A 25,660-nucleotide genomic window follows, 5' to 3' on the forward strand; every position below is an offset into this window, starting at 1 on the left:
ACTCTATTGTGATTGCTATTTTAAGTAACAGGATTTTGGCTATTATTTCCCTTTTGCTTGTTCTCTTCAACTACTACTTTGTGCAGCTATATACTTCTTGTTATGCTTCTGCTATTTCAAGAGTTAGGACAAAAACCCAGGCTGCTAATTGACTTCAAGAGTTTTCTTTTTAACATTCAAACTCTAGGTTGAGAGACTCAGTATCTGGCAAATACATGTATCTCTGTCAAAGGTTTGCTACAGCGGCAAAGTGCACTTGCCATACCATAAGGTCTGATTCAGGGGGGAAACAAGCAATATGTAATTTGATAGTGATCTGTTGGTCATCTGCACCTCCTTTGCTGGAAATATATCTAAACATATTGCTTCCTGCCATTTAAAATAGGTTAATTGAAGCAGGCTGTCCTGTCTTGTCTTGCCTAGTTACAGTTGCTACGGGGGATTTTACCATTAAAAACAGCATTTATAGTTTGATTTTGCAATTGATTGACTGTGGACTCCAGCCAGCTTCACTGGCCTTGAGTTGGCAGAAAAGGGACATGTTAAATGTCTGGGGATAATGGGAATTGCAATCCAACCTGTCTGGAGGGCACCAGTTTTGAGAAAGAAGGTTTGATTTCTTCATGGGTAGAGCCAAGATCTGCTTGTCCAACTTAGATCAGTCACATAAATGTGTCTATTCATATACAGGAACAAACAGGCTTGGGAATGAGCAGCTGTGGTGTATATCTGTGTTCTGCCTTGGAGGGAAAACCTTGTGGCAACTTAGCGAAAACGTATGGATTATTGATAACTCTGTCTTTAGAGCTGAAAGTATGTCAGTGTTTCAGATATGTGACTGAGGCAGTTTTTCTTGTCTGACAAGTCAGACTTACAAAGGAATAATATGCTTATTAGCTTGAAGGCCAGTCACATATAAAGCAAATTTATTTGCAAAATACAGGAAGTTTAAAAACCCTTGCTATGACAAGCACACACTTGAGGAACTTCCATTATAGGTTATCTGTACTGTATAAACCTAACATTTGATCCTTACTGGTACCTCCATTTTTCTGAGCTCATGAAATGAGCAAACACTTTATTTTATTTTATTCTATTCTATTTTATTCATTACATTTATACCCCACCCGTCTAGTGCCAAAGCACTACTGTGGGCAGCTATGAACATTTAAAAACAAAGCCACTGCTACCCATTCCCACCCACAAGGCATAAATAGTGAGATCTAGAGAAGAATTCAACCCCAAATATCCAAAGAACCAGAAACCTGGTTGGCAAATCAAGACAATAACCACTTCATGGAACTGCGAAGATGTCACAGGGGTGAGATGTTTCTAAAGGCCTCTTTGAACAATATAGTTTTCACCTGTTTCCTGAAGGCCAGAAGGGAGTGCGCTTGGTGTATATCCACAGGAAGCGCATTCCATAGCGTTGTGGCCACCATCAAGAAGGCGTGGTTCCTAGTCTGCTCCCTGCCCTTTTGTTGTCACTTTAATTGTGGAAGTGCCGCAGGCTGAAAATAGTGAGGCTGCTTTTTCTGGGGCACTTCTCCGTGTGAGCCAGAACCATGATATGGGGAGGTGGGGTCTGCAGACAGGGAGAGCTCCCTTCTTTAGGCGGTTGCATATCCATGGTTAAAGTTGTGATGAAAACTAGTGAAGCTGGTGCACGTCCCTCACTGCATGTGGATGCCAAATGCTTTAAGGAAGCCTGAATGGGGCTACTACCCTGCCTCTTGATAATAATCTAGGTGTGTTAATATGAGTTTCTCTCTTTTTTGACTCACTCACACTACCCTTCCTCTCCCTGGCTTACTTCAGTTTGCCACATGGTGAGCGGTAGGTGGAATGCCATCAAGCAGAAGCGCCGTAGATGCAGCAGGCCTCACAATAGCCACTTTGTGTTGTGGCCTGACCTCATTCATCTACCATGCTGCGGCTGCTCCTTTTCCTTACACAGGCATTAACCCTCAGCACGCTGCATGCCACCAGACATCACAACTAAGAGGGAGGGAATGGGCAGAAGCTATTTTCCTTTGTTTCCTTGCTCATTTTCTTTGTTGGCTGTGTTTTGGTTGGGTTTGTGTTCTACCACTAATAGGGAAGTTGAGGTTAGGCTGAGTACTCCCAGAACAAGTAGGAAGGTGCTATAACAATAAGAGAAAATTGGATTTTTTTCATGTGGGCTTTCTTCAACATGCCCATGCTTATATATTTGGAAGAGAACAGTCTCCATACTGTGATGACCAAGATATACCATGGTGGGAACTTCCTATATGCAAACAGAACAGATGCTGGGACTGTGTATGATGATGCATGCTCTGACTCTCCTAAGATTTTTGACTTATCTCTGCAAATCTTCTAGGAGAACTGGAATACATGAGCAAATGACCTTCTATTTGTGTTAGGTGGCACTCTCTATACAAAAGGTAATTATTTCCTCATAGTGTTACATACTGGCTGAAATCCTATTGGGTAGTTATATTAAAGATGTAACTTGTACATAAGACCTTTAATGAAGAGATCTCTGTAGGAATTATCTGTTACACACTAAGTTGGATGTCTCAGTATGCAACAGAAAATATCTAAGGAGATTTCGTAATTTATGACCATTTATTTCAGAAAGTCAACGCATTTTGCATATCTGTGCCAAGGATTTTGTCCAGTATACAGTGGTGCCCCGCGTAGCGACGATAATCCGTTCTGGAAAAATCGTCGCTATACGGATTCATCGCTATGCGGAACAAAAAAGCCCATAGGAATGCATTAAAACACGTTTAATGCGTTCCTATGGCCAAAAAAGTCACTGTTATGTGAAAATCCTCCATGCGGCCACCATTTTCACTGCCCGGTAAGCAAGGAAAGGGCGTGAAAACACAGCGGGCGGCCATTTTTTTCTGGCGGCAAAGCGATTTTTTTGCCATTAAAAAGATTGCAATGCGATCACTTTTGCGATCGCAAAAAACAAATCGCTATGCGGATTCTTCTTTAAACGGGGCGCCCGTTATGTGGGGTACCACTGTATCTGTTTCCTTTGCAGTTCTGTGTGTATTCATACAGACAACAACTGTTCCCACATCAGACAGCCCATGGTTGCTGGTGGTGATAATCTGTATTCTTTGAAGAGCTAGCACCCCGAGCCATTATGGCTGGGGCACATTTTGGCACCTTGGAAATGATTTTTCCCCTCAAGTTCTTTTTTCTTTTCTTTTCTGCTAATGTACACTTAAAGGAAATTATATGGCAGAAGAATCAAAAGGACATTTGGAATGTAATGCCTCGCCACCGTCCCCAAAGTAAGGAAAATTTGTAAGCCTACTGCTGATTTGAAATCGCTTATGTCTACTGTAATCTGAATAGCTATTTTTGCAATGCCAGTGACCTTCAACATTTGAATATCAAAGAGGAGGACAAAACCAATTTGATTGTGTGCCAGCTTTGTGAAGTAGTTCAGTTAAGGTTGTCTAGACACAATGCTTACTTGCTTGAGAATCAGTCCCATTGAACTTAATTTAGGTAATATTTCCAAGTGCAGGAAAGAAACCAGTAAACCACTATGATGTTTTACATTTAGCACAGATAAAGTCTAAAAGTAACCACAGCAACTTTTGCCTCTGCAAATCCTGATCTACCCCTTATCTTGTTGGCAAAAAGCCTTTGAGGTCTGTTGAGCAGCACAATAGATTCTTGGAAGAAGCTGAAATCTTCTAAGGAAAATTGGTATGTTGTAATAGTTCAGGGTATTTTGGAGTAATTTTTGCTACCTTGTGGAGGAGTTTCTGAACATAGTGTTTGCTTTAGTTGAGCAAGCTCTTCTCTTGAAAAACTTCCTCCAGATGTCCAGTAACACTGTTTTTATTGTGATTGGTTTAACGGTGGCAGAGAAGTTTTGTGAATAACATATGCAGTCTGCGCACTGCTGAAGCAGATGGGTTTTGTTTTTTAAAAAATTTCCTTAAATGCATTCATATGATTCTGTTGACAAAGTAAAATCAAATTAGGTGAACAGGTAGGATATTTTTAGCTACCATGACATTATTTCTGTTGTTTGATATCTGCTAGTCCCTGTGCAGCTGCTATAGCAGCAGGTGTGGAGGGACCAGCCAGATAAATCTCTCATGTGGCCATAAAAACCTGTGGGACCAATTTAAAATTGTGCTCTCAAAGTAGTCACTTGTAGCTGTTGGTTTTTTGTTTTGTTTGTTTGCTTGTTTGTTTGTTTTTGTTTTGGTATTTTGCTTGCTTTTGAAAGCAGGAAAAGGCCGGTTTTGTGCTTGACATACTGAATTTTCCAAATGCATGTTGTGTTTTTATCTGTGAAGACTTATTGAGAGACATTTAAAAACACCCTTAGGTAAAGGTAAAGGTTTTCCTTGACATTTAGTCCAGTCATGTCCAACTCTAGGGGGTGGTGCTCCTCACCATTTCCAAGCCATAGAGCCAGCATTTGTCTGAAGACAGTTTCCGTGGCCACGTGGCCAGCTCGACTAGACACGGAATGCCATTACCTTCCCACCAAGGTGGTACCTATTTATCTACTCGCATTTTTACATGCTTTCGAACTGCTAGGTTGGCAGGAGCTGGGACAAGCGATGGGAGCTCACTCTGTCGCGTGGATTGCATCTTACAACGGCTGGTCTTTGACCTTGCAGCACAGAGGCTTCTGTGGTTTAACATGCATTGCCACCACGTCCCTAAACAAACAAGCAAACAAACAAAAACCCTTACGTAAGTTAAATGTGTATATATACTCTCTTTTGCCATCATTTGGGCTTCCTCACTATGTAGAGATGTCTAATGTTAGAACTTACCTTGAAAGTCCTGTTAGGGTTGCTATAATTCAGTTCAACTTGGCAGCACAGAAAACACACACACACACACACACACACACACACACACACACACACACACACACACACACACACACACACACACACACACACACACACACACACACACACACACACACACACACACACACACACACACACACACACACACACACACACAATGTTGATATATGGAGTGGAGGGTTTGACATAGAGATGAGCATGAACTGCCGGTTCATTTCTTGGCCAAACAAGTGTTCTAAGTAAATGCCAGTGGGCATTTACTTAGAGGTAGCTTCTGGGCTTCCCCGTACTGCCTGCTCCAGGCACTGCCTCTGAGTGTGTGCCCAGCAAAGGAGGCGGGGCTGGGAATTGCTGAACATCTGTTCAGCCAAAAAATGAACCAGCACAAACCACCAAATTGGCACTTCATGCCCATTTCTAGCTCATTTTGTTGTCCTGCTGTAAACCAGTTAGAGTAATGCTTTGCAATAAATCAGCAGTATGGAAATGTACTAACTAAATGAATGAATAATCCAGGAGCATCACATGTAGAAATTGCAGAGGTGTGGATTTTCCTCTCTCCCTCCAAGAAAAAGTTTGGCAACTTTAAATACAATACTGTCTTTCTTTATCCTCTGTGCTTATCCCTATAAGAATGTGGAATTTGTGACTTATTCCAGTTGTTAGTCTAAACTGAACTTTGTAGTTGTTGTTTAGTCGTTAAGTAATGTCTGACTCTTTGTGACCCCATGGATCAGAGCATGCCAGGCCCTCCTGTCTTCCATTGCCTCCCGATGTTTGGTCAAATTCATGTTGGTCGCTTCGATGACACTGTCCAACCATCTTGTCCTCTGTCGTCCCCTTCTCCTCTTGCCTTCACATTTTCCCAACATCAGGGTCTTTTCCAAGGAGTCTTCTCTTCTCATGAGATGGCCAAAGTACTGGAGCCTCAACTTCAGGATCTGTCCTTCCAGTGAGCACTCAGGGTTGATTTCCTTCAGAACGGATATGTTTGATCTCCTTGCAGTCCAGAGGACTCTCAAGAGTCTCCTCCAGCACCATAATTCAACAGCATCAAGAAGTCAGCCTTCTTATGGTTCAGCTCTCACTTCCAGACGTTGCTACTGGAAAAACCATAGCTTTGACTATGCGGACCTTTGTCAGCAAGGTGATGTCTCTGCTTTTTAAGATGCTGTCTAGGTTTGTCATCGCTTTCCTCCCAAGAAACAGGGGTCTTTTAATTTCGTGGCTGCTGTTACCATCTGCAGTGATCATGGAGCCCAGGAAAGTAAAATCTGTCACTACATCCATATCTTCCCCTACTGTTTTCCAGGAGGTGAGGGACCAGTGGCCATGATCTTATTATTATTTTTTTTTATGTTGAGCTTCAGACCATTTTTGGGCTCTCTTTCACCCTCATTAAGAGGTTCTTTAATTGCTTCTCACTTTCTGCTATCAGAGTGGTATCGTCTGCATATCTGAGGTTATTGGTATTTCTTCCTGTAATCTTAATTCCATTTTGAGATTCCTGAAGTCCAGCCTTTCGCATGATGTATTCTACATATAAGTTAAATAAGCAAGGAGACAATATACAGCCTTGTCATACTCTTTTCCCAATGTTGAACCGTTCAGTTGTTCCGTATCCAGTTCTAACTGTTGCTTCCTGTTCCAGATATAGATTTCTCAGGAGATAGATAAGGTGGTCAGGCACTCCCATTTCTTTAATTTCTTTAAGAACTTGCCATACTGTAGTTTGTTGTGGTCCACAGTTAAAGGCTTTTACGTAGTCAATGAAGCAGATGTTTTTCTGGAACACTCTGACTTTCTCCAGAATCCAGCACATGTTAGCAATTTGGTCTCCAGGTTCACTGGACATCCTTCGAAATCCAGCCTGTACTTTTGGGAGTTCTCAGTCCACATACTTCTGAAGCCTACCTTGTGGGATTTTGAGCATAACCTTGCTAGCGTGCGAAATGAGTGCAATTGTACAGTAGTTGGATCATTCTTTGGCACTGCCCTTCTTAGGGATTGGGATGTAGATTGATCTTTTCCAGTCCTCTGGCCACTGCTGAGTTTTCCAGACTTGCCGGCATATTGAATGTAGCACCTTAGCAGCGTCATCTTTTAAGATTTTAAACAGTTCAACTGGAATGGCATCATCTCCATTGGCCTTGTTGTTAGCCAAGCTTTCTAAGGCCCACTTGACTTCACTCTCCAGGATGTCTGGCTCAAGGTCAGCAACCACACTATCTGGGTTGCCCAGGACATCTTTCTGGTATAATTCCTCTGTGTATTCTTGCCACCTCTTCTTGATGTATTCTGCTTCTGTTAGGTCCCTACCATTTTTGTTCTTTATCAAGTCCATCTTTGCACAAAATGTTCCTTTAACATCTCCAGTTTTCTTGAACAGATCTCTGGTTTTTCCATTTCTATTATTTTCCTCTATTTCTTTGCACTGTTCATTTAAGAAGGCCTCTTATCTCTCCTTGCTATTCTTTGGAAGTCTGCATTCAATTTCTGTAACTTTCCCTATTCCCCTTGCATTTTGTTTCTCTTCTCTTCTCTGCTATTTGTAAGGCCTTTTTGGGCAGCCACTTTGCTTTCTTGCATTTCCTTTTCTTTGGGATGGTTTTTGTTGCTGCCTCCTGTACAATGTTACGAGCCTCCATCTATAGTCCTTCAGGCACTCTGTCCACCAAATCTAGTTCCTTAAATTTTTTCTTCACTTCCACTGTGTATTCATAAGAGATTTGGTTTAGATTATACCTGACTAGCCCAGTGGTTTTTCCTACTTTCTTCAGTTGGATTTTGCTATAAGAAGCTGATGATCAGAGTCACAATCAGCTCCAGGTCTTGTTTTTGCTGACTGTATAGAGGTTCTCCATCTTTGGTTGCAGAGAACATAATCAATCTGATTTCAGTATTGTCCATCTGGTGATGTCCGTGTGTAGAGTTGCCTCTTGTGTTGTTGGAAAAGAGTGTTTGTGATGACCAGCTTGTTCTCTTGACAAAACTCTATTAGCCTTTGTCCTGCTTCGTTTTGAACTCCAAGGCCAAACTTCACTGTTGTTCCTTTTATCTCTTGACTCTCTACTTTAGCATTCCAGTCCCTTACAATGACAAGAACAGCATTCTTTGGTGTCAGTTCTAGAAGGTGTTGTAAGTCTTCATAGAATTGGTCAGTTTCAGCCTCTTCAGCATTGGTGGTTGGTGCATAACCTTGGATTACGGTGATGTTGAAAAGTCTGCTTTGGATTCGTATTGAAATCATTCTATCATTTTTGAGATTGTATCCCAGTACAGCTTTTCCCACTCTTTTGTTGACTATGAGGGCTACTCCATTTCTTCTACGGGATTCTTGCAATAGTAGATATGGTAATTGTCTGAATTGAATTCGCCCATTCCCGTCCTTTTTAGTTCACTGACGCCCAGGATGTCAAAGTTTATTCTTGCCATCTCCTGTTTGACCACCTCCAGCTTACCAAGGTTCATAGATCTTACATTCCAGGTTCCTATGCAGTATTTTTCTTTGCAGCATCGGGCTTTCGTTTCACTTCCAGCCATGTCCACAGCTGAGTGTCCTTTCGGCTTTGGCCCAACCACTTTATTAGCTCTGGAGCTACTTGTCCTCCGCTCTTCCTCAGTAGCAGGTCCTTCCGACCTGAGAGGTTCATCTTCCAGCGTCATATCCTTTAGCCTTTTGTTTCTTTCCATGGAGTTTTATTGGCAAAGATACTGGAGTGGTTTGCCAGTTCCTGTTCCAGGTGGATCATGTTTAGTCAGAACTCTCCACTATGACCTGTCCATCTTGGGTGTCCCTGCACGGCACAGCCCATAGTTTCTCTAAGTTACTCAAGCCCCTTCGCCACGACAAGGCAGCAATCCGTGAAGGGGAAACTGAACTTAGACCTACTGAATTTCTAGAACTTGCATAAATACTGATATAACAAATCCCATGCCTTCAGTGGGCCTTCTCTTGTAAGATCTAACAGTTTAGCTTTTTGCTTTTTCTATCTTTCTTCTTTAAAAAGAAAATTTGTTGGGAGTATATCTACACCCCAGAGAAGTTTAATAAGCCTTGAACTACCTTTTGTTGCTTTGGGAGTAATAGTTTGTTTATTTAAAACTAGTTTTATTTTCAGTTCTATGCCACCTTTCTACCAATTAAGAGATACAAGGCAGCTCACAAGTTATTAAATGAAACTCTGCATTCTGTGGCCCAGTGCATCTCCGTGAACATCATTAGAGAATTTTTAGTCCCTTTCTAAGTTACAAAACCCTGGATTCTGTAGCGCAAAATGCAAATGGAATCAGACATGGGGCTTTTGTGTTTTGTTGTTGTTGTTGTTGTTGTTTTAATTACAGTCTTCAGGAATCCCCCAAGCCAGAATCCTAGGGGCCTTAGCAAAAAATGTGAAGTCTTCTCAGGTGTTTCTAATCACTTGCCCCTGAGGAATAACAGCTCCATTTGGACATGATGAACATGATGGAGAAAGTGGCTGGGAGGGGCTAAATTTTGTGGGAGTTCCAAGGCATTAGGAATCTGGTCCAGGGAGCACCCTTTATAGAGCATAATAGGAGGAAGACTACCAAAAAGGATAAGGAAGCTATCAAAAAGGGAGGGAGGCTATCAGAAAGGATAGGAAGCTTTCTATTAGCTTAAATAAAATTATTTACAGCATGCAATCTGGGTTACGATTAATGGATTTTTCCCAGTGAATGTACTGCTTTGTTGAGTGAGATGGAGAAAATGGCTAAGTCTGTGGAGAGGAAAGGGAAAACAGAAATGCCATAGAATGTCCTTTTGGTAGTTGCTTGGTGGTACAGTAGTTTTTTATTTTTCACTCTTGGCCTGGAACTGGCTTGCGTAATGTGAAGCAACGCCATGTTGCAAATAATAATTGAGTTGAGTTTATGAAGGGCCACCCTTAATGTGTGCATGATGAAATGTGCACCTTCAGGAATTATGGCAGATCATTTTGCTATAGGAAAAATGGCTTCTGTTAGTTCTGTGTTAGAAACTAAGCTCCCCCCACATCCTAAACATATGCTTCCTGGATCCTCACCATAGAAATGTATAGCCTTAAGACCAGCTGCTTTTGGTTACCTCCATCCTGAGTGGAGGCAGGAAGTGACTGCATTTTCAGAAAGGAGGGCCCACTGCACTAACAGAGATTTATAGTCCAGCTTTGTAGATCTTGGAAAAGTTTCTCAGTTAAACAGTTGCAGAACTCATGCAGATTTGTTGGAGGCAAACACTGTTGATTTTAATGGCATTGAACCTCTGTGTAACTTTGCTTAGAATTTCTGACCCGAGTTTGTTTGTAACACAAACATATGCAGTTCCAGAACTGCTTCTTTCTGAGCCCTGACTTGCACGTGGACTACAGTATATGTTGCTTGATTGCAAGGATCCTTGTTGTATTTCTAAATCTGCGGCTGTTATGTTGCTGTATTTCATAGCAGTGTGCTAGTAAAGCAAAGGTTATATCAGCGGCTATGATCCAGTGATTGCTTCATTTGCTTATCTGTGCTAGGATGCCTTTCTTACCTCCCAACAACTGTTTCTTCAGCAACTACTATGAAGATATTTATCTGTGTTTTTGCCATTTGTATTTCTGCTTCTCCATATCCCTCCTCCCAAAGAAGTAAGTAAATGTTTGCCGTGAGGTAACGTTCCATTCACCTAATGAAGTGGGCCTTTGGCCACAGCAGTTTATGCTAATCATCTTGAAGTTGCTACCAAATTTTGTTCAAAATCGAATCAACCAACTAGAAAGCAGGAACAGATGAGGGAACCTTGGGTTAGTCTTGCATATAGCTTTGTGCAGGAGGGGGTGACCTAAAGCCTTACATATTGTTGTATGGCACTTCCCAGCATTCTGCAGTATGAGTTATGCTAATGGAGGATGATGGGAATATGAATCTGAACAACAGCCAGAGTGCTTGTACTTTGCCCCCTCCCCCATGTGTATGGTCTGGCTGATAAAAATTGGTGCAACAAAATGGTTTGGAAAAAAAACTGAATGAGGAAAAACTCTTTTTTAAACTGCAAACTTTATAAGCTATCCTATAACAAATTTGTGGAAAACAGGAGGGCCTGGTGTGCTCTGGTCCTTGGGGGGTCACGAAGAGTTGGACTCGACTTAACGACTAAACAACAACAATATCAACTTTTGTTTGGGCTTGTTAAAATGTAGGATAGTGTTGGATAGTGTTAAGGGTTGTTTTTCCTAGATCTTGTCGTAGTTTTCTGGTACATTTTGCTTGCTAACGTGCTTTGTATCAATAAAAATCATAGGAGAGGCAGAGCACTACAGGATGACAGTTCAAAAAGTCAAGGTACACAAAGGAAGAGAAGTGGAAGAAAAAGTGTAGAGAGACTGGATTATTTTGGAAGTGGCAGAATAAAATGGGGAGTTGTAAATGAGCATTTCCATTTAACCATAGTGGGATAGATATTACCTTACTGGTGGTCTTGGTTGAATAACCAGCGTACAGTACTTATTTTGGACTGTCTCAAAGGCTTAGTTTCCATAAAAAGAAACATTTGTATTGATTTTTATAAATTCCTTTGCTTCTCAATGGAAGGGCAGGGGAAATGAATTTTTTTTTAAGAATCTCATAGGCCATTGCTGATGGGCTGCGTTACTTTTAAAACAATTGTTTGGTTTCTCTTAAAGGGCTGATCCGCAGATTCAGCTGCAGGCAGTTTTTCTACCCCTCTGCTGAGGAGCAGAGGAAGTGTTTAATTTGCCAATATCTTGAAGTGGCTGGCTTATTAAGATGCTTCACAATATTGGAAATGCACCAGATGGCATATTGCACCTCCACCTGATCCCAAGCAAGCCTATTTAGCTTACGCGAGCCCTCTCAAAATACAGTGGTGCCTCGCTTAACGACGATAATCCATTCCAGGAAAATTGCCGTTAAGCGAAAACATAGTAAAGCGAAAATAAAAACCCCATTGAAACACATTGAAAACCGTTCAATGCGTTCCAGTGGGGTAAAAACTCACCGTCCAGCGAAGATCCTCCATATGGCGGCCATTTTCGCTGCCTGTATAGTGAGGAATCTGTCCCTAAACACAGCGGGGAGCCATTTTAATTACCCAGCGGCCATTTTGAAACTGCTGATCAGCTGTTCAAAAAACGTCATTTTGCAATCGCAAAAAGATCGTCATTAAGCGTCATTAAACTCCTACATTACAGTTTATTCAGAGTTTTGTGCTGGAGCGATTAGACTATCAAATGAAGCCTGTGATTACTTGCTGATAGGCAATCACACACATACACCCCAAAGAGAGAGAGAGAGAGAGAGAGAGTTAATTTGTAGAATGTGGAACTGAGATAAAGCTTGCACTAGGACAATCAGACCTCTTTGTGAATTTCTACTTCTAAATGTGTTGCTGATGATTTCTGCTAGGTTGCTCTTCAGATGAGTTATGGCTTGGATGAAGGCCTGACAGTTAACCTTCACAGTAGAGCTGCTGCTGGTGGTTGCTTTGTCTGGCCAAGAGCGAATATTTTCCAATCTATTGTTGCTAAGGTTATTTTTCCCTAAAAAATTAAGTGCGCAAAAGTTCCCCTTCCAGAAGTTGAGGAATCTCACAGCATTCCTCATCATTGCCTGTGCTGGCTGATTAAAGTTGCAGGTGGACAACATCTAAAGGGCCACACTTTGCCTTAAAACAGCCGTTTTCAACCTTTTTTTCCAGCTATGGCCATAAACAGTATGAAAGAAATATAACCAAATCAGGATTTTATGAGTTGCATAACAAACTCTGTAACAGGCTTGTCCAGCCTGCGGCCTGAGGGCTGCATGCGGCCCAGGTTGGCTCATAATGCGGCCCAGTGCAATTTTTTATTTTAAAAGAAATTCCAAAGTTTCAAGTTATACTGCTGGCGCTTGTGCTTGCGGCCAGAATGCGGCTGGGGCATGTCACAATGGTGGGGGGGGGGGAGAGGGAAGGAAGGAAGGAGGAGGGAGAGGGGAGGGGAGAGGGGGGCTGTGTGACTGCATTGTGCCATCCCTGGCCCCATAAAGCCACTGGAGTTGAAGCTGGCAGCCTCTGCTGTCTGAGATCACAGCTGCTGGTAAGCGCGCTTGGAGCGGGGCTGCAGAGGATGGCTAGGGCTGCCCCCCATGCGGCCCAAACCAAATTTATGTGCGGCCCAAACCAAATTTTCATTTTCTAATGTGGCCCAGGGAAGGTGAAAGGTTGGACACCCCTGCTCTATAAGGTGGTGTGTGAAGAATTGTTTTGGGTCTATGCCCCGCCATATGCTCCCCCTTGAGAATATCTGCTAAAGCAGTGGTCCCCAACCTTTTCTGAACTGCAGACCAGTGGGGGTAGGTGGGGTCCATGCACGGGGGCACCTCCCGCTCGTGGAGGAGGGTGGGGCACACTCGTGGGTGGGCAGGGTGTGCTTGTGGGGCACGCTCATGCAGGTGAGCAGGGTGGACTCAGATGGGTGTGGCGCTCTCGCAGGTGAGTGGGGCAGGCTTGCGCGCACGTGCAGGTGGATGGGTCGTGTGGGGGGAGTGCATGGTCACGGACCGGCAGTGGGCTGTGGACTGTGGGTTGGGGACCACCGAGCTAAACAATTGTTCTGCAAGGGGGAGAAAATTCTCCGTATTCAGATCAAGGAATGTTTGTATCTCACAGTTCTTCCTGTAATTTCTCTGACTGGTGGAAGTGGCATATACAGTATAAGTCTTTTGCCACACTGCAATGTGTAATTCAAGGTGAAGATAATGAGCCTAGCTACTTGCAGTTCTGTCTGGAGCTGCAGAATCCTCAACTAGTTTAGGAAAAAAGTTACATTTATCATTTGAAATGACAATCCCACCATCAAAGTCAACTTTTATTTACTTTCCAATTACAGTTAAGAAGCAAAGCACAGCTAATTGCAAGAGATGGCACTGAGGACAAGCATTATCTCTAATAGAGAGACAATTTCCCACTACTTAGGAAGCACCACATGCTGCAAGTGTACAGTATTGTCTAGTTTGACCCTTTCTCTCTTCTTCTGTTTGCTCTGTCTGACCTAATAGTCCATGTCTCCTATCCCAGTATTTGAGAAACTCTAGGCAGCAATAAGAACTGGCCCTTGTTTTTTCTCAACTTATGAAGATTTCAAAACAAGTCTGTGGTTTTCTGATGAGAATGAAAAAATTGTGGTGAGTCTAATGACCGGCAGTGACCACTGCCTTCGCAGTGCCCACCTGCATGCCTTTGTTTTGGAGATTGTGAGGAGAGTTCAGTCGATAGTGCGCCGTCTCCTCTTGATAAGACGAATGTAGATGGGGGAGCTGGATGGGGAGGTGAAGACACGGAAGACAGAAGACCAACAGGGGTTAAAGCTGAAGTATGCCTCTTGGAGGAGGGGAGACAGGAAGGGGAGGAACAATGGGTAGAGGTCTGGGAGGAGAACGTTGAGGAGGGAACTTTTACGCGGGAATTTAGAGCGGTGACAGGAAAAAAGAGGGAGAAGAAAGAAGAGGAGGTCGTGCGCAGGATAAAATCTCTGATTGATGACTTTCCCAACTTGTCGGTAGGGGGATTGCTACCGGACCCCCCCCCCCAGAAGCCTGGAGGTATTATTGTCCAAGAGACTTTGGAATGGACCGTGGTGGTCTTCCCGTGCGGGTGTGGTCACTGGAGGAAGGTGGTGCGCCCCGACCCAAGCTTCAACCACCCACCCAGCGAGGGGGATTGGGCCCACCACCCTTGTTGCGGGACTATATGTGCAGTACGGAGCGCCCCATTGCGGAAGCCCACCGACAGGGAACGCTTTGGGCCGGCTCCCCCCTTTTGAGACACCGTGATACCGTTAATCCTGTTGGACTTGTTGAAAAGGTATTTCCTCAGCCGGATACGTTTATGCCGACTGAAGTGGTTATAGACCAGTGGTTCTTAACCTTTTTGAAAGAAATGCCCCCTTGAGCCATTGAGGAAGTTATCATCGCCCCCCTCGCCATGGTGATGATATCTTATTTATTCATTCATTCATTCATTCATTCATTCATTCATTCATTCATTCATTCATTCATTCATTCATTTATAACACTTAAATCCAATGACCCCTGGAAAAAATTCAATTCCAAGAAAATGAAATGCCCCCCAAAAAGTAACATTTAATGATTTAGTTGCAAGTGAATTTTAAGACGCAAAAAGAAATATAAAAAGGGCATAAAAACAAACCGCAATGCAGGAACTAAAAATTTCAAGACAAAAACTCTGAAACTAAATTAAGATTGGAGGAAAATATATATTCATGCACACTGTAAAAAGGCTGCAGCCATCTTCACAGGTTTGGCTTGCTTCAGCGCCCCCCTACTGCCCCCCTTCTGCTCCAGCACCCCCACGCCGCCCCTTTTCGTTCTGCTGCCCCCCTGAAAAATGAAATCGCCCCTTGGGGGGCATTATCGCCCAGGTTAAGAACCACTGTTATAGACACACCTTTGATAAATGTTAATAAATCGTTGAATTTGCAAGAACCGATACAGACTCCTTTGCCTGTTTATGGGGGCCAACCGCCTAACGAATCCCTAGGACTTTCTGACAGAGATACTTTATATTCTTCCCCACTTCAGAATCTCTCTGGGCTCAGCATAGTGGATGGATTGACTTTTAAACAAAGCTGCTGACCTTGCCCAGTAAGTACCAGCTGGATAATACCTTTTGTAGCAGCACTGGGAACAAAGCCCAAGTTTGTTTTATAGGCATTTCCCAGAGAATTACATTGGCTGGTGCAAACTTGGGCTAGGATAGCAGTTCCCCTCCCCCCCACACACACCATTGATGTATCTTGCCTGGGAATTCCTTGTAGCACTTTGTATATGAATTAATTCCACTAACTCAGGTTTTCAAGTTAGAAATCCGAGACTGAGATTGCCATTGTGGTCTGCTCTGTGCTCATAATAGCAACTTGTGAAAAATAGGCAGATGAAGCTCTTTGTGGCATGACATTGGGAATTACTGTCCCAAATCCAGCAGCATAATTTAAGCTATGTGAGACTGATAATGTCATCTGTTGCAACAGTTTTTTTAATTAAAATTTCCCCCTTCCCCAAAGGTCCCAAGGCTTCTGTGGAATCTGGGCCATGAGATGAGTGGAAGTCTTAAATTTCTGAACATTAGCACTACTGATAGAGTCATCCCAGTGGTGAAAGTTTTCAGAAATTAAAGACTTCTTTACACCCTGCAGCTCCTGATGGCTTCCCTGTAATGAAAGGGATTCCAAACAAGTCTGTGGACCTGGGGGTGGGGTGGGGTGGTGATGGTAAGAATTGGAAGTGTTTTGGGCCACATACTGCTGAAGCCTACCTTGTAGGATTTGGGGCATAACCTTGCTAACGTGTGAAATGAGTGGTACCTACTCATTTCCATTAATTTGGTATCTACTGAAAAATCAGTTTCAAAGTTCTCTGAGATTAGTACTGGGTGGTTCATGTTTCTTGCTGCCAGTGTTATTTTGACAAGAGCAACTTTGCTCAATCTGCTTTGTAATTACCGTAGATTTGCTTGTGGCTTGATGTTATGTCTCTTGACAACATAATGGTTTCTGGCTGTTGCGTTTCTCCTGTGAGATGCTCTGTTCTTCTTGACACTCATTGGGATGGGATAGTTAGGGTGTGCCACTGCTGAAGAGCTTCTTCGTATAGAGCGTATTACTAGAGCATTTTGCTGAATGTACTAAACAGTGGTTTAAGTACTGATATGCCGTAATATAACATGAAGAACAGTGCCATATGAGGCCTGGCAGTTTGAACCAAAGGAGCAAGAAATGCTTCTCTGAGGGAGGAAATGCTGGCTACCGTCAGTGATGTCTGGCATGTAACCCTTCATTCCTGAGCAGGTTTTAGAAATGTTTGGTGGGTTCCAAAATCCAAGTGGTCAAATAAATTAGTAAGCATTTGGTTCCTTTCCTGTTTTGCTTTAGTGACTGTCTAAAGCAAAACAGGAAAGGCGTTTGTCCGAAGACAGTTTCCATGGTCACGTGGCTAGAGCGACTAGACACGGAACACTGTTACCTTCCCACCGAGGTGGTACCTATTTATCTACTTGCATTTTCACATGCTTTCGAACGGCTAGGTTGGCAGGAGCTGGGGTTAAGCGATGGGAGCTCACTCTCTTGCATGGATTCAAGCTGCTGATCTTTCAACCTTGCAGCCCAGAGGCTTTGCAGTTTAACCCACAGTGCCACACATCCCAACTTCTCAGTTCTCAGTCTACAAGTGTATTAAATAAAATTATTTATGTAACTGCTGTTGTTTGTGTGCTGCAAATCTTACCCTAGGATTTTGCTTCTCTTTCAGAAGATGCTGTTTAAGAAGAATTGTGGCACAAAGACAAGAATAATAAAAATTCGTGTAAGTAGGCCATTTCTTGTTATCCCTTCTGCCTTTCTTGGCTTTGCTGTGAAACTTCCTAAATTTTGTGGGAACATCATTTGTTGTCTCAGAGTGGAGATGTGTCCAAAGAAAGAGAGTTGGAGCCTACAGACAGAAATGATAGAATGGAAGCCGAAGAAACATCTGTTTTAGTAGCTTTTATATGAAGGATGGGCACTCAAGAACATTTTGAGTGAAATTTAAGTGGAATACCCTGAGAAAATAAATGCAGTAATGTTACATTTAAATTAAATAACCAGGACATGCCACATACAGTGAGGGAATAGACCAATAATCAAATGGGATCGAGCATCTTAGCCCCTTTTTTGTTTTGTTTTCTTGGGTGAGTGTTTAATTGTAGAGTGTTGCCTTTAGGGCACATCCTCCTCTCTGACTTTCCCCTTCTTCAAGGAAATAACGTAGTGGCCAAAATCCTGTTGCTTAGTAAATTCCACTATAATAGATCCATTAAATTAACAGGGATTTGATGAGTCAGCTCTTCCATATGTTCCATTGAATCAAACAGGCCTACTGTAACTGTGACGTACTATGCTAAGAGTAAGTTGCAGCTAAAGTGGGCCCATTTGAATTAATGGAACATATGGGGGAATTGACTCACCACATTCCCATTGATTTTGGCCATAATGTTTCATATTTTGAGGCAAGTACAGTACATATCAGGAAATTTATTCACAATCACTGATATTCTGAAATATAGTAACTATATTTGATTGCTCATAATCTGTAATGAATTATAAATCTAGTTAAAATGAATCATGTGTTATTCACAGAATATTTTATTTCCTGCATATCTAGGGGCTATATAAGTGGAAACCTATGCCTATAACGTTTGTTCAGTTTCCCTATTCCCTGAATTGCAACTAGGATTAATTTTTCAGGCAATGGGGGGGGGGGAGGAATGTGTTGACCTGTTCTGCACTCTTGAAACTTTCTCCAGAAATAGGGCAGAGTTGTGCAATTCAGGAGGATACTCCAGGGATTACATTTAGGCAGGCCGTAATCTCATGATTACACAATTGTTTGAGAACCCCTACTTTCATAATCATACTTAATGACTTGAATTTCTCAGGTCTCATGAAAATACATGGCTAAAATATATTTGCAATGGCCTGCTGATTAGAGGGCAAAATTAAACACATGCCTTCATATGCTAGGAATCAGGCCACTAATGAAAGTCTTATCCTATATGCAAGTTTTTCCAGCCAGGAGTTTCCTGCTGACATTGGCCTAAAATTTCAGCAAACGAGCTGATGGACAAAGCCGGGTAATTGCCCACAAACTTTAATTAGTGGCTTGCAGCGGACTGTATGCACAAATAAATGTGAGCTTTTCTCCTGCAGTGTTGTAGGTAGGTTGGTTCCTTCTCATGATTACCATGAATTGAGGCAATACAAAAGAACAGGCTGGCCTGTTTGCCAGATGGAATATCTGCTCCTGAAAAATGGCCCTGTGTGGGCTGCATGGTGTTAATTTTAATGCATCTCTTGCTCCATAACACTTTGCTCCAATTAAAATTACTGGGGCCTGGGCTACATCTAGGGGTGCTTCTTTCCTTTCCTGTGGGCTTAAAAAAAAAGAATCTGAATGAATTTCTACTAGTAAAGGCAAGATGTAACAAAGGAAAAGCAGATCTCAGAGTTGTCGATGCGTCAGGGTCATTCCATGATGTCTTAATGTCTAAAGCAGAACATTTTTTATTTATTTGATTTATCTATTGTTTGTTATATATTCATTTATTTTTACTACAGCATAATATTAAAAAACAATTAGCCATATTATTGTATTGAAACTATTACTGAATCAAGACAATTTAAAGGCACACAAAAAAGTAAAAATAAAAAGGGAAGTATCCCCCAGTAAAAGTCTCCTTCCTGAAAGTAATAATGCAGTAATTTGGTTTGCAGTAATATGTTAATATAGTAAAACAATTTGTAGCAATTATTTTGTTGGTACAGTACTTATTGAGTGCAGGCTTAATGCAGGAAATATGATGGGGATAACATGTTACATGTGACCATCAGAAAGAAGAAGTGGGGCTATTTTAAAATAAATAGTGGCGGAGAGTTGACTGGTTAGGTTTTTGTTTTGTAATTTGATCTTGAATGTTTTAAGGAATTCGTTTCTACTTTGCTGTGAACCTTGCACCCTCATTGAGATCTGAACTGTATCCATGTAGCAAGAGCAACGAATTACTTGTTGTAAGTAGAGATGGGGGACAAATATAAAAATGGATAAGTTTTTCTGATGAATATAGCCAATTCATCATATATTTGTCGATCCGTATTTGTAAAATTTTAAATCAGAACAAATATGGCTTGATGAATATTTCCTTAGTTTTATTCGTCAATCCGTTCATATTCATCTATATTTGTTACCCCTTTTTGGGGGGCCTCTCTGAGCTTGCTGACGCCAATTCGAAGCTCTGGCCAATCAGGACAGAGATCCTGGATTGGCATGTCCGGCAGCCAATAGTGCTGCTGAAAGGTGTATTTACTTTTACAGACATTTCATATAAGCTTTTCCCATTTGGCCGTTCCCCACTTCTGTTCATGCTGCTCACTGGCTTGCTGGTGATCTTGCGGTTTCGGTTTCGCAGCAGCAAAGCAAAGACTTATATATTTCTTTTTCATCATCATTCATCAATCATCGTCACCTTTACTGGGAATTTGGGGAGAGATTTCAGGTAGCTTAGGGTACTTCTTCGGAAAGGCTTAATTTCATTTCAAATTCAAATCAATCAAACCTTTTTTCCCCTGGAGGCTTGTGTGTGGGTGTGTATCGTCTGGTGGGGCAGGGGGGGGGAGAACCGTCATCATGTGACTGTGGAATCTCTTTTCCTTTATATTCAATTTTCAAAAGTTCGTTTTAGGGAGGCTTGTGTCTCAGGGAATTTAGTGGGTGGCTGGATCCATCATTCCTTTTCCTTCCAAAATGAGGTGTGTGTGTGTGTGTGGGTGTGTGTGTGTGTGTGTGTGAGAGAGAGAGAGAGAGAGAGACTGAGACTGAGACTGAGACTGAGAAAGCTAGACCTGATCTGGTTGTTGGAAGTGACTGGTTGCAATTCAGGTAGCATTGAAAGAAATGCATGCCTTTGAATGTCAGGGGTGGGAGATCAAAGAGAGACAGAAAGAAAGGACCTCATCAGACTTCTTTCGCTGTCCTTTACCTGCCCTGCCCTGTGTTCTGACCTTCCTTTCAAGCTAGACTGATATTCTTAGGGTTGCTAATGTCGTGGCCTTCCTCCTCATATATCTGTCTTGGCTTTCTTGGGAGAAGACAGAAGAGACATTGAGCTTTTGTTTTCCAGATGTTAGGAGGCAGCCATAGCTCTATGCATCTCTGTATCTGAGCGAATTAATAAATATTACCTTTCTTATTTTCCAAGAATCTGTAGCATGGATGTGATTTTTTTTTAAAGGGGAAAGTATGCCTTTCTAGACGTTTTCGATTTCTGGGACCTGAATTCATAAGTTAACTTAGCTATTGCTTGGCGCTATTTGCTGAAAAGGTTGACAGACCTTGAGACCAGTTTTTAATGTGAAAGGGGATATGGAGAGAAGGTAACTTTAAAACTGTGGGAAGAAATGTCAAACCTTAGTGCTTTACCCTGTCTATGGAGCAGCCTCAGTTAGCTGCTTCCTTCTTGCTTTTCTCAAGTGGAGCACACTTCTCAGTCCTACCAGAAGAACTAATGGTCGGGAGAAAGCAGGTTTTGAGAAGGACTGCAGTTGGACAGAAAAATATAGGCAGGGGAAGGATTCAGCATATTTCCCCTAGCCATTAGTTCTACTGAGGCAATTGCTTCACAAGAGCTGTGGATTCACAGCACTTACCACGTGCTGCCACCACCAAGGGTCCCCCCCCTTGCTCTGTTAATCTGGTCAATTTGAATGCAAACCAGCAAGAGCCTACTTGGTGCTGGTATCTTCTTATCTTCTTGTGGTATATGAACCATGCAGCAGTGATTCCCATTGCCTATTCTACAGCTGTGGCAGCCATTGATCTCTTCTTCACCCTTCATTAAACATTCCATCCCAAAGAAGGGGATGCCAGAAATTGCAGTAATAAAAGGACAATTCTATTCATTTCCCATGCAAGCAAAGATTATGCAATAAAGACTTCTGTAATACAGTGGTGCCTCGTTTAACGAGCGCCCCGTTTAACGATGGATCCGTATAGCGATGGCTTTTTTGCCATCGCTTTTCGGATCACATTACGATTTTGCCTATGGGGAAAAATCGCTTTGCGATTTTTCCCCATAGGCACCATTTTCCCACAGCTGACCGGCGGGAGCCTTCGAAGGACCACTCCCGCCGCTCAGCTGGGGGGAAATGCAGGCAGTAGCCTCGGAAGGACCCTTCCGAAGGGTCCTTCCGAGGCCACCCCCAGGATTCCCCTGCGGATGCCTCAGATCCTCCCACCCTGCCCCCGCGGCCGGGATCCCTACCCTTGCCAGGGAGGGACTGATCCAAGCAGCGGCGGCAGGATGGGAGGGGTCCGGATACCTTTCAGGCATCCAGGGCTTGGATCCGCCCCCGGCGGGCTTCCCCATCCATGGACGGACTCTCTGGAGTCCGTCCATGGATGGGGTAGCCGGCCGCGACGGGGATCACGGCCGCCCTCCTCCCAACCCCTCACCCCCTTCTCCGACGCCGCTGCTGGGCTTTGGAAGCCACTTCCAAGCCCAGCATCAGCGGCGGAGATGAGGGTGAGGGGTGTGTCGAGAAGGGCAAGGCTCGGGTATTCCCTGAGCCTTGCCCTCCTCTCAACCCCTCACTCCCTTCTCCACCAGCGATGCTGGGTTTCGGAAGGGGCTTCTGAAACCCGGCGGCGGCGGCGGAGATGAGGGTGAGGGGTGTGTCGAGAAGGGCAAGGCTCGGGTATTCCCCGAGCATTGCCCTCCTCTCAACCCCTCACTCCCTTCTCCACCACCGATGCTGGGTCTCGGAAGGGGCTTCTGAAACCCGGCGGCGGCGGTGGAGATGAGGGTGAGGGGTGTGTCGAGAAGGGCAAGGCTCGGGTGTAATGCCGAGCATTGCCCTCCTCTCAACCCCTCACTCCCTTCTCCACCACCGATGCTGGGTCTCGGAAGGGGCTTCTGAAACCCGGCGGCAGCGGCGGAGATGAGGGTGAGGGGTGTGTCGAGAAGGGCAAGGCTCAGGTATTCCCCGAGCATTGCCCTCCTCTCAACCCCTCACTCCCTTCTCCACCACCGATGCTGGGTCTCGGAAGGGGCTTCTGAAACCTGGCGGCGGCGGCGGAGATGAGGGTGAGTGGTGTGTCGAGAAGGGCAAGGCTCGGGTATTCCCCGAGCCTTGCCCTCCTCTCAACCCCTCACTCCCTTCTCCACCACCGATGCTGGGTCTCGGAAGGGGCTTCTGAAACCCGGCGGCGGCGGCGGAGATGAGGGTGAGGGGTGTGTCGAGAAGGGCAAGGCTCAGGTATTCCCCGAGCATTGCCCTCCTCTCAACCCCTCACTCCCTTCTCCACCACCGATGCTGGGTCTCGGAAGGGGCTTCTGAAACCCGGCGGCGGCGGAGATGAGGGTGAGGGGTGTGTCGAGAAGGGCAAGGCTCAGGTATTCCCCGAGCATTGCCCTCCTCTCAACCCCTCACTCCCTTCTCCACCACCGATGCTGGGTCTCGGAAGGGGCTTCTGAAACCTGGCGGCGGCGGCGGAGATGAGGGTGAGGGGTGTGTCGAGAAGGGCAAGGCTCGGGTATTCCCCGAGCCTTGCCCTCCTCTCAACCCCTCACCCCCTTCTCCACCAGCGATGCTGGGTTTCGGAAGGGGCTTCTGAAACCCAGCGGCGGGGGCGGAGATGAGGGTGAGGGGTGGATCGTCCAGAGCCGGGAGGAGGGGGAAGGCTCCACCACCGGTGCTCGGACGCGCTGGCCGGCATTTTCCCGGCCAGCGCTTCGGAGAGGCCTCGGGGGAAGGCTTCTCCACTGCTGCTCGGACGTGCTGGCCCCGCCGCCGGCAGCCACCCCGCGCCACCTACCCCAGCCGATCTCGGATGCCTGGAAGTCCGAGAACGGCTGGGGTGGGTGGCTTCAAGCGGCGGCAGCGGCTGCAGGGTGGGGGTGTGTGTCCCGAAGCCTTCCAGACACCCCAGACACCCTGCAGCCGCTGCCGCTTGAGCCCGCCGCCCAGCTGGGGGGAAAGGCCAGCCGGCTCTTGGGAAGGAGGGTGGAGGAGGTCCCCACACTCCTCCCCAAGAGCCCGCCGCCCAGCTGATCGGCGGTTCCAAAATGGCTGCCCGTTTGGTGCCTCGCTTACCGAGGCAGCGAAAATGGCAGCCCTATGGAAGATCTTCGCTGAACGGTGAGTTTTTGCCCCCTAGGAACGAATTAAACAGGGTTTAATTCGTTCCTATGGGGTTTTTTATTCCGTTCAGCGATGTTTTCGTATAGCGACGTTAATCCTGGAAGGGATTAACGTCGCTATGCGGGGCACCACTGTATATGGAATGAGAAAGGCCTGGTATTTAAGCCAAATTCAAAAAAGGAGCAGGCACGTGAGATCAAATTGCAAATGTATGTTGACTGTATTTAAAATATATTTGGAGCATATTGAAGGATTTAGAAGAAAATCAGACTGTGCTATATAGATTATAGTAAAGCCTCCAACTGTGTGGATCATGAAAACTGGATCATTTAGAAAGGGGTGATAAGAATGCTTGTAGGTTAAGCTTACAATTTATGTTTATCCTTTAAAGATATTTGGTGTTATATTTATATGCTTTTAAACTATATGTTGGAAAATAAAATATATATTTTTAAAAAAGAAAGGAGTGAATGTGCCTTTAGAGTTGATTGTCCTGATGTGTGACTTACGTTGTGGATCAGAACATCACTATCATCATCATTTATATTGCATTCTGCCCCAGAGCATAGCCCAGTAAACATACAGACATGCAAACACAAGATTTAATAACAGAAGGTTCCTTGGAATGGGCAGTGATTCAGTGAGAATTATGGACATCCATAATAATTCTATAATTCCATAGGATGGAATATATAATGAAGAAAATATAAGGGTGAAGGAGAGACTATGGTGAAACAATGATTTTAAAAACCATCCTATCTGTTCAATCTATATATAGAACATATCATACAGAACCTTGGGTTAGACTCAGATGAAGAAATGGAAGAAATGTCAGTTATTTAAGATATGCAGATGATATTATATTAGGTAAAGGTAAAGGTTCACCCATGTGACAAGGGAGCAGCCCGGGTAGGTGGGACTCGTTAGCCTGGGAAGACAGCCCATCTAGGAGAAGGAAAACTCTGATTTCAAACCTCCACTGCCTTGTGGTTGTATCCACTGATGGAAAAGGCTTCAGGAGTAAACCTCGAGGCAAAATCCGGAGCCGGAATCCCGGAGGCAGTTCATGTCGTTCTAGCAACTCCTGCGACATCGCTGGAACCAGTTGTATTGGCTCTTGCCTTTCCATTGGACTATTTCAGCGATGTGGAGAGGCGGGATTTGCTGCTTGGGTAACAGCCTGTCCTCCAGACATGGAATGCCATTACCTTCCCACCGAGGTGGTACCTGTTTAACTACTCACATTTTTACATGCTTTAAAACTGCTATGTTGGCAGGCTCAGGGACAAGCAATGGGAGCTCACTCTGTCGCGTGGATTCGATCTTACAACTGCTGGTCTTAACACCTTGCCGCGCAGAGGCTTCTGTGCCACCACGTCCCTGATATTATATTACTGGCAGAAAATAGTGGTTACCTGGGATGACTCCTGAGAAAGATTTACGAAGTGCAAAAGCAAGATGACGGTTGAACATTAGGGAGATAAAAATAAATAAGAAGATATATATAACTTTAATGCTGACCATAGAATAATCCAAATTGTTAAAGATTATCTATACTTTGATGCAACTGACAGTCAACATGGCAACTGCAGACAATAGAATTAGGAAGACCTTTAATTGTAGGGATGTATCACTGAAGACCAACGCCAACATCATCTATACTCTGACATTTCTAAGGATAGTAAAGAAAGCCAACCGGAAAACTGAAATGATTAATTCAGAATGTAATGTTGGAAGAGAGCTTTTTGGATACGTAAACTCAAAGCATGCTTTGTCATGAGGCTTTCATTGTATAATTGCATCTCCTCAATCCCAGGAATTTATAGGGCCAAAAGACACTTTTACTTGTAGCCTTGCCTTGTTTTCCTGCCACTTCCTGTTAAGAAGGAGGGAAAAGCTGCAAAATGATTTTTGATTAGAGTTTGCAGCTTTAGATGTTGTAGGTCTGAGACCACCCTAAAAATAAGGGCTCTACTAGAATGAACCAGAAGAAAATTACCAGAGGCAACTATTGCCAGTTAGTTTGAGAAAAGCCTTTTTGGAGGTACAGTGGGGTCTTGACTTGAGAACTTAATCCGTATTGGA

At 44.0% G+C, this 25,660-nt stretch overlaps 1 protein-coding gene across 4 annotated transcripts in view; it reads left to right on the forward strand.

Annotated features, from left to right (window-relative positions):
• The window catches only part of LOC110078705 (uncharacterized), a 75,723-nt gene that overhangs the window by 28,853 nt on the left and 21,210 nt on the right, over positions 1 to 25,660 (forward strand). For 2 of the 4 annotated variants that reach the window (XM_020793134.3, XM_020793136.3), the window contains exon 4: positions 17,154 to 17,207. The exons of 1 other annotated variant lie outside the window; for it this stretch is intronic. In XM_020793134.3, coding sequence (XP_020648793.1) covers positions 17,154 to 17,207 — 54 coding nt within the window. The remainder of the gene's footprint in view (positions 1 to 17,153; positions 17,208 to 25,660) is intronic. One more of the 4 variants, XM_020793135.3, reaches the window with a different exon arrangement.

This window comes from Pogona vitticeps, chromosome 1 (genome assembly GCF_051106095.1).
Source record: "Pogona vitticeps strain Pit_001003342236 chromosome 1, PviZW2.1, whole genome shotgun sequence".
Lineage (NCBI taxonomy): Eukaryota > Metazoa > Chordata > Lepidosauria > Squamata > Agamidae > Pogona > Pogona vitticeps.